The sequence below is a fragment of the Ischnura elegans genome, chromosome 10 (assembly GCF_921293095.1).
Source record: "Ischnura elegans chromosome 10, ioIscEleg1.1, whole genome shotgun sequence".
In the NCBI taxonomy this organism is placed as follows: Eukaryota; Metazoa; Arthropoda; class Insecta; order Odonata; family Coenagrionidae; genus Ischnura; species Ischnura elegans.
Window position 1 is genome coordinate 39,659,559 of NC_060255.1, and position 10,199 is coordinate 39,669,757.

A 10,199-nucleotide genomic window follows, 5' to 3' on the forward strand; every position below is an offset into this window, starting at 1 on the left:
AGAGTCTTTTCTTAACCTTTGTGCATCATGAAGGAGTTTCACCATGTTACGCCAACCACCATCGCATTTATAAGATTGTTATATTTTCCTGTTTCTTTCGAAAAAAATACATGATAATTGCCAGAACCCCTTCTACTCCCCCACGTGAGATTCGGTGAGAATCGGCTTGACCCCTTCCCCCCTCTAAATTCCTCACGTAATTAACGGACCCCTCTCTAAGGAGAATGTGGTGGGACTTTCAACATAACCACCAAAGTGACTTCAGGAAAACGGGTAACTACGTAACTAAAGATGAAATATAGCAAAGAACAATCTTTTGTATTATCCGGGATTCGAGCCTAGATTTCACAAGTGCGGGTCGGGTGATCTACTTCTACCTTACCATGTCATCGTCCTCGTAGTTGAGATTCAGGCTAGGCTTTCCTTACAAAATTTTTGCGCCTCAAGTCCCCGTTATTATTCCATAGACTGTATTCGTAAGAAGATTCGATGCTCTTCCGGCGAAACATGTAGGTAAACTTCTCTCGGGATTCTCACAGGGTTAAAAACTCCATTAGGCCCAGAGTAGGAGCTCGAAACGTCGGCAGCTGCGGAGTTTCTAACCCGGTGGGAATCCCAAAAGAAGTTTACCCTCGACTGCAGTTGTACTTGCTACTTTATTGTCAATCAATCAGCGATTCATCCCGAAAGTCAGTTCGGATACGTTAGCATAGACCTCACCTCGAATTAAGCCGCAGGTGTATGAATTTCCATCTTAGTGGTGGGGATTGCGCAATTTCACCCATTAGGAATTTCTCACATCAAAGATAAGGATTGGTTCATTACTTTACCTGGGTCACCACTAATTTCGATAATTTCGTCTGAGTGTCCGAATTTTTCGCAGTATTTTTAATGTGCCGATGTATGACTGTTTTTTTATATCTTCCTTTCCTGGAACTTCGTGAAACTTTGATGAAACGCTCTAGAAAAACGTTGGTTTTTTTTAGTAAATTTTCCTCCATTCCAAAACGAAACTATAAACGATTTTTTTTATTATTGTACTGAGTCATCTTTACCAAAGAATTAACTGAAAACTGTAAGTGTATAATGGCCAATGGCAACTTACGTAAAGAAAAATTTGAATGGCCAGGCCGGTTCATGACTTATACTTGGTGCCTTGGTGGTATTCAATACCTCCAGATAAAATGCATCTGAGGTCTTATATGCGTGGAAGATTTACTTCATGATATTAATCAATTATGTTTGAACATTGATTTTTAAAGCACTGCAGGAACTTGTGACTTTGTACGCAGTCACGCGCACGGGTGCAAAATTAAATACACCAACGGATGAAGTTCGCCATGAAAAAATATTCTAAGTCAAATATTTTTTCATGGCGAACTTAATTTGTTGGTGTATTGATTTTTAAGCTAGCGAAATGAAAACTTTCATCGGAGATCCACCGCAGAGATTTCCGCTTTTTCAATATTTCCTTTAAATTACCCGGGGACGACCACCCCTCACTTAATCCACCTCTGTCTGCAAAGACATTTTTCTTATTTTTGAGCTAGTGAAATGAAAACTTTCATTGGAGAACCTCCGCAGAGATTTCCGCTTTTTCAATTTTCCCAGAAATTACCGGGAGACGGCCACCCCTACGCTGTCTGTAAGGACATTTTCCGTACTAATATTTGCTATGCTCCAAAACTGAGGGGAAAAACAATTGAATCCACCAAACCCTTAAAATTTAACTTTGACACACATTTCACGGAGCCCTCACGCATCGCCACCGAGCTCTTTCTTGAGGAGAGAACTTGACCTAGTCCCTGGTCGGACGTGAGCAGGAAGAAAATCAGCGCTGCCTCATTGAGGACTGTCAGCGAAAAATAAATGTGACCGAGTCGGCCGGCTGCGCGTGAATGTTTCGGTAGGTCAGTGATAACGGCGTGCTGAAAGTGACGCCTTCGCATGCCCCGACGTTGCGAAACTAGGCAATATCATCCGTGACAGCCCCCGACAAACATGTGCTGCGTCAGATTGTTTGCCTAGAGATTAGAGGGCTCAATAGTCTAAGCTTTCTCACCTATCATCACGATAAAAGATGGATTGCAAACTTTTATAGACATCTCTCTAAGCTTGCACTTCCCGGAGAAAATTAATAAAGGCGTCAGTCGCTCAGGTTATGTACATGATTCGTGGGCCAGTCTGTCGCAGGTAGATACGACACTGGACAAGGTATTTCTCTAGCTTATTCTGATACTGTGAAGTTGGGTAAACACGAGAGTAAGTTTGTGCTTTCCTAAAAAATACTCTTTGCTCCTATATGCTTTATTCGTTTAAAAAGTTCTATTTCTGCCAAAAAAATGCTATCCTCGGTGTATCTTCCGTAAATTAAGCTCCTTAAATAAATCCTAGCATCTGGCCACTATCTCTTATGTTTTATTGTGTATTTTTTACATTTTAATCACCGTTTCAAAATTAGTGTTCACTTTGCGAAACTAGGGATGAGCATTTCTTTAAAATTTTGCTAATCTTACCCCCGAAAAGCTAGCATAATAAGAACTTGCATTGCAGAACCTCCGTAGAGATTGCCGGCTTTTTTATTTTTCGAGGAATTACCTGAGGCCTGATACTTGTGGCTCTCTATCATTATTTACTAAGAAATTTTTGAACGTTAAGAATTGGGGAATTCGATCTTTTATTAGTCTTTTCCGGAAAGAATTCTTTACTCTCATTTTGTTTTTCCCTTGGGTAATGACAAAGTATTTCCAAGGTTTACTTAAATTAGTCGTCTGACTTCAAAAAACGAATATCTTCTTGGGCTTTCTGTGACATCTATTTTTTTAAACAACTCCCATGAGTTCAATTTTATGACATTTATAATCTGATGGTTTAGGATTACTTTCCCGCTGGTTTGATAAATGCAGTATTTTTAAATTTACCTATGTTAGTAATGGATGCCGAAATAATTGATTAATTCCCAATGATTGCATTTTTTTCTCCTTTATCTAATGCGGGGTATACTTTTACAATCCGTTGGCGCCAAATATTTTCTTCTTTACTGTTTCTAAACTTGCTATGCGTTTTATAACTTTTTTCATGATATTAATGCAACATTAACGTTTCAGAGTTCCTCATAAGAGTCTTATTTATGCAAAATGCGTAATATCTCAATTAATTCTGTCACATTCAGGCAGTAAATTCATGCAAAACCTGAATGGTTAAACACAATGAAAATCTTTGATGCTACGTTGCCGACGAAACTTCCTATTGTGAAATGAGCCATTTTTCCCGTCACAATTTGGCATGCAAAATTGTTTTCTCAATGTCGTCTCATCAAGTTATTTTCTGCTCCGTCAGTCAATTTAAGTCATCGATCTTTTTTCATTTCATTTTTACGTCATAAAATTTACGCGTGTCCCTGAGACTTTTAGGCAATCTTAATCAATCATCTTTTAGGCAATAGGGAAGTAATAATGTAAATGAAACGATCCTTTGAAGAAAATCACGATATGATCCTCAATTTCATACTCAGTGCACTGAATGAAGGTCATGCGACAAAAACTTTTCCCCGGTTTGAATTATCTTTCCTGGGATGTTTTTTTCTTCGTAATACTTTTGAGGCTACTAAAAATGAAGTCTCCACATTGACATAAATTTTTCCCCCTATAAGCCAACGGTAATTTGCAGAAATTTCGACAATTTAAACTGGGACACATTGAACATTTTATCAGTAACGGGAATTTATTTCTTTCTGTTATATTAAACTTTCTCCGATTATTAGCGAGTCTTAAAATCTAAGATGGCATGTCAATTGACCTTTCTTTGTTTTTTTTATGGCTAGAATTCTCGTCATTTTTTTCCCGAACGTTCCGGACGGATGACGAAGTTTCTCGTCATTTAGGCGCGTCAACCTAAACAATTTTAAAGCGTACAATACGTATTCGTTAGTACGTTTTCAGTTGTTGTTCGTTATTCATAATGAATTGATGCATCATAGCGTTTGATTGGGTAAAGTTATATTCTAAACATTAGCTTTTTAACCATGTTTAAACCAAAGGCATATTTCCAATCTCAACACCTCCACCCAGAATCGGCGTTCCTAGGAATTAAAATACGCCGGTACGCAACGTGTTAAAACCTTTCTTGAGAAAATTATCACTCGCTGAACGGAAGGAACCCCTCTGGTTTTCGGATTTGGCGTGAAATGTGAAAGTCTTGGACGGCCCGAATGATTTTCGGGGACATCCAAAATCTACATCGGATCGATGCACTCCAATTGGTGGTCTAGCGGTCGCATTTTCACTTCTCACTTTCACTGTGCTGCCTTCTCACGCTTGAAGGATGGGCCACTTCTACGAAAATTTTCTTCTACTGAGGGGAAAAGTTTTGGCACCAGCAAAGCGTGTCTACGGGCAAAATAATGAGGCCTAGCGAAAGAAGAGTATTCAGTCAAGGATTTGGGAAAATATTTGTAAATCAGCCACATATTTGTGAAAATATCAGTGTATTGGTGGATATTGTTGAATAATGTAACGTAAAAAGGAGATTTTTCGTGAGAATCGGGGTAAATGAAAAAAAGGATTGAAACTCAAACGGAAAGTAGTCAATACGATATCACACCCAACATGCATTCAATTGTTTCGCTATTATAACGTAAGAGTTGGTTGAATTATGAATGTTATATTTTCAGGTCATTTTTGCCATCAGTTTGTCATGTTTTGTCATCAGTTATATTGTGAACGCTGACTGAATGAAATTATGTTTGCCTAAGTTATAAAAATTATCAATATTTTTTAAAAATATTATTGAGGGCTTCTTTTACTCTTTTATCTAAAATATTTTATCCACTCTGGTAGAAAAAACATGCTGCAATATAAGACTGCGAAGTTGTCGCGTTAAGTCTGTGTGTTAATACTTGACATTTTTTTTAACGTCACGTTTGGGTTAAAGTTAATACAATTGCCTTGAATTGTACATTGTTCCGTATCCCATATGGGAGATAGCGAAAACCAATTTTTTTGTTACCATATACCAGCCCATATTTTCCTCCCCCTACTTCTCAAAGAAATAGATAATTCACGTGTCTGCACATCGCCAATGCTGTTATTTTGAAAATCAATCCATTGCATTTTGACATCGCTCCCTTATTGTACGAATGATAATTTATTCCTGTGAAATAGGACATTTTAAGGGTACCACTGAACTATTTTCAAAATAGCACAGCTCAACTCACTAGTGAAGTGACTGATAGGCCGTTAGGTAAATATTAAATTAACGTCATTAATAAATTGTTATAATTAAAAATACATGTCTTCCAAACCTCGTTACCACTGCTCCCTTATTGTACGAATGATAATTTATTCCTGTGAAATAGGACATTTTAAGGGTACCACTGAACTATTTTCAAAATAGCACAGCTCAACTCACTAGTGAAGTGACTGATAGGCCGTTAGGTAAATATTAAATTAACGTCATTAATATATTGTTATAATTAAAAATACATGTCTTCCAAACCTCGTTACCACTGCCAGCTCCTCATAATCTCAAGTAACTTCCTGAAAATGCACATCAGTTCCATTTCGCTTAAGGAAAGTTCCTCCCTTGCTACACGACCTCCAAAGATGAATCTTATAATATTCTCCTTCTATATTAGTTTCAATTACTGCAATTTTTCGTCGGCCATATCCTCAAATACATCTTCTTATTCAACTCTTTCCTCTTGTCTACCTCCTAATTCAAACTACTCTTTTTCCAAACTGCTTTTTTCCTGTGATTATGTCCTATTACAATTTGATTTGGAACCCTTAACATATTTGCAGCCAATCATCGTGGGTTAACCTTCTGTTTTCGTCGTCATTAGTCATGCTTCTATGGTAATAGCAGAATTTGATGCTCATATTTTCGCTTAACGATGCATGAACTCGTCATGGGCGATCAAATTGCTATCCTTGAAAGACTGTCAGTGGTACAGTATTTTTACGAAGAGCTCAATTACAATTTGAGATTCATGAAACGAGGCGGAATTATTTGAACCATTTGAATATCCCAAAGCAGAAAGCTTTATTCCGTAAATTGCGCTTATATTTCAACACAGCAACTTTATTTCCAACGTGAGTTAGTTTCAAAGGTTTTGAAACTGCTAAGAGCTTGACGTGGTAGCCGTTCATTCCTTGAAATCAATGTCATTACTTATAAGTAATCCATACCATACTGCTTATCCCAGTCACATTAAAAGAATCCTCAAGATCTGACGACATAATTAGTTAAATCGAAGATGATTTTTAGGGACCGGAACGTTATTTGGGTTATTGGGACCAGGACACGAAATTTGACCGACCATAAACTCGCGGATGTTGCGGTCTTTTCAGATAAAAGAGGTTATACCTTATCTGTCTGTAATAAATTTACAGTCAATACTCTTGGCACACAAAAGCTTAGCTTTACTTTTATAATAGTAAAAAGGAGGAAGACCCTAAAAGGTGTTCTGTAATCAGTTGTTTACTCAAAAAGTTAGCTCCACAAAAACGTTGGTTGCCTGCTCAAATCCAAAATGCCAAGTGAAGAAGTCAATTCAGGAATATCTTATAGTTAACAAATTGCAGTGTTAAATGCTTCAAATGAAACATTTTTCAAATCATTTCTTGTACAATATATGTAAATAAAAACTGTAAATAGTGAAAACCTGTGGATATAGAAGTTATACCACATAAAAAGCAAAACAAAATGAAGGAACGAGATCGGGTAAGAAGACGAATTTGATATTTTTCTGAGTTGAAGTAAATTCAGTGATTTATTTTTTTTCAAAACCTGAACACATTACTTCCGTTAAAATATTTTTCAATAAAATTTAAGTATTGTTGAAAAAAATATATGTAAGTCCAAACTCTTGCAGAAAACTACAAATTATCAAATCCTTATTTTCCTAAAAATGGGGTGGAAAGTTGGTATAGCACTTCACCATTTTTATAATTATATTCTCTGGTAATTAATTACTTCCTTCAAAATGCACCCCTGAAATACCTCCTTTCCTCCAAGACTCGAACTCATTGGAAATCAAAAAAGGCGTCAGGATTGATCCATTGCCCATTAAAGAGGGGATTCTTTACAGACCATCTGCTTTAACTTCGATCCTTTCTACAGTGCTTCCCCTCTTGGCTTCTTATTTAACCACGTTTTATTATACTCGCTTTCTTGTTTTTGTTTACCGCTCTTTTGGATGACAAGTGAGAATTCCGCTGCGCTGCTCCGCTGCGAATTGTCAGACTTGAGTTTACCTATGGCTGCCATAAATATATATCTATATATTTATATGCCCAAATCTATTCAAGCGTTTAAAACCATCGTCTCATTAAAAGTCACTAACTCATTTTTAACTGTTTTTTATTCAATTTTAAGGTTTCTTGGTCATAAGAAGTAGCTAATTCTCATCGAACCAAGAAACATTATCATAATCTAATAGCTTGCAATTAGATTGCAATTGATTATGCCGGATATTCATTGCACTATTATTGGGTCAATCTTTGAATATAATAACCACTTTTTCTATCAATAACTTCATTATTACTTACTCATAAGCGGAGAAAGGCGAGAAAGGGCATGGAATTTATAGATAGAATGAATACGAATAGGCCCATTAAGGGTCAAAGAGGGAAAATCTAACTAAGGATGATCGGAACATTCGCACCATCAACCTTCATGCAAGCCTACATTAACCGGTAGATAATCTTAAATAATTATCTAGCACTTATTATATTGTATGCACTCATACAGATCATTGCTCTCCTATCGCTAGTCGTAAGATGAACAACCAATCTAGCTGCTTGTGGTCGGTGAGGATACAGTCCATAAGAATAGTCCATGTTCATCCCCCTGTATATAATCTATCACTATTTCCACTAGGTCACCGCAAAGAAGGCACAATTCCACTGAACACATGCCAACGCACTCAGCACGAAGTATATCGGTATCTTGAATCCCAAGCTTCTTGAGGGATTGTCCATGTTATACGTACACATCACTGGAGAATTTTTTTTTTTTTAATCCTTTCACTTACCACATTCCATATAGTCAGGTACTGCCACGGTTCCTTAGCGGGGTCTGGTACGGTCAGCTGGACCCCGTCCGGCACCTTGAGGTGCTTCTGGAAGTAGTAGCCGAGGAGGAGATAGATGGAGAGGCCTACTCCGTGGAACGCCCTCACGAGCATTTTCGAGCTTGACTCTTTCCTTTCCATATCGCTGAACTATCCCGGCAAACCCTTCAGAACTGGTCGCGCGGATTTGCGACGAAAAACGAAGTCGGGAAACACCGGGAAATTAAGCGGGGGTAGGCACCAGACTGTTGCTGTGTGTGGGCGGACGAAACACTCGCAGTTCGGCGTCTCCGTCGGTACGAGTCCACGGGCCTGGCGCCTGCTCGTGCGACTTTGCTGACTCGATGGTAAATGAGTCCGGCTCGGAGCCGCCGGGAATATATGTATCTGCAGTTTGTGGAACCGGACGGCCGGGATCGATGGACAATTTCGTAACCACACCCCCTTTCGCGTTTTTACATACTCTTCCGTGAGGGCGCGTAACTACCATTGAGAAAAATAAAAAATAACGTGCGTCTATCCCCACCACACGCACAGTGTGTGTGTGTGTGTATCTTTCTCCCCCTCTCCTAGCCTAGAACACCCCCCACTCCCGCATGAGACAAGACCTGTCCCGCCTCCAAGTCTGACTGCGGTGCTGCGTGGTGGGGCGCCTCAGGACCTTGCGCGAGGAGGGTTAGAGGGAGCTTGGAGGGGTGGGGGGTTTGAGGGGAGGGTGCGCCGGTAGGTCAATATCGGGAAGGGTGGGGGAGGACTGGGTGGGAGGTCTTACGGCCGTCCGAAGGCAACCCGCTCGATGCAACTACGCTAGGAAGACGTGCTATCTACGTACGGGAACTGTTATGAGGGCTGTCGGCATGCGCTCAGAGAGTTGTGAAAAAAATGTTTCGAACCCCTGACGCGATAGGTTGACGGTTTTGGAGTTTCGATTGCGAGAAATCGTCCGTAAAGTGTAAAAAAAACCGTTTCCATACTGTTTCCCTCGGTGATTCAGCGAGATTTTGCGAAAAATCCACAGTGAAATAATCATTCGCCTTGAACGGGAATGGAACCCGGAACCCGTCTGCGCACGATTTGAACTGTTTGCCGCATCACATGCTCAGCAGGCCATACAACATTGTCCGGTATAGTCCTCAAATTTCTACAGGGGTTAATGACGCCTCGGCAGATAAACTGTCTAAAGCACACGAGCGGAAATCGGGGGATCTGGGTTCGAATCCTGGTCAAGGTTAATGATTTTTTTCTCCGTGGATCTGTCGCACAATTTGCGCATTGAGGGTGACTCCGTAAAGTTATCATCGTGGCTAGTCCCGGTTTACTCAAATCAACGAGATTTGTCTGGATAGGTTAGGATAGAACTCACCCCAGTCTAGCCTCAGTCGTTTGAATTTCACATATTCAGGGTACAGGGGGATTGTTCTTTTCTCTCGGCCACCTCGGAATTCTAGGATATTGGTTTGGAGTTATGATTCAAGGAAGACATTTCAATACTGTTCCCCCTCAGTGATCCAACACGAATGTTCGTTTGTATAGGCGAGGTTAGACCTCATCCTGTTCTTAACCAAATAATCCATGCGAAAATTTCACACTCATATTTTACGTATAAATTCATCATATTCTGTAATTCTGAAAACAATTTCATAATAAACTCTCGCTCTTATAGGAAGCAATTTTATACCATTCACCCATGCGCAATCGTTATATGCATTTAGTACTATTTTCATTTTTGTTTTCAATTCCCGTTGATAATAATTTTTTAATACTTTCAACACTATATATTTAATTACTCGTTATACATGTTATCTTTTAAGTTCTTTATAGACGGATATCTCTCTTAGAGAACGTTTAAATGCTTCGTACCTCTTCGATTTATTTTTATTTTATCGCCTGCTTTATTATTATATGTTGAGTATCTTTGCTTTTGTTATGGATTTAACAGGTTTTTAAACCTTTTTCTGAATTTAAGAATGAAAAAAATTGTGGAGTCAATATAGGTACCTTAAGCGAGTTATCGGCATGGAAAAATCGAAATTTTTAACTAAAATTAATGGGTAAATAGTAAAATTTGAGGTTGATATTATATTTTTCGTCAGACGCCGATGATTAAACGTTTAAAATGATACAT

At 38.8% G+C, this 10,199-nt stretch overlaps 1 protein-coding gene across 1 annotated transcript in view; it reads right to left on the reverse strand.

Annotated features, from left to right (window-relative positions):
- Positions 1 to 8,685, reverse strand: part of LOC124166934 (androgen-dependent TFPI-regulating protein-like) — a 46,137-nt gene extending 37,452 nt beyond the window's left edge. Inside the window, exon 1 of the mRNA XM_046544647.1 lies at positions 8,036 to 8,685. Coding sequence (XP_046400603.1) covers positions 8,036 to 8,215 — 180 coding nt within the window. The 5' untranslated portion in view covers positions 8,216 to 8,685. The remainder of the gene's footprint in view (positions 1 to 8,035) is intronic.
- Positions 8,686 to 10,199: the final 1,514 nt, after the last annotated feature.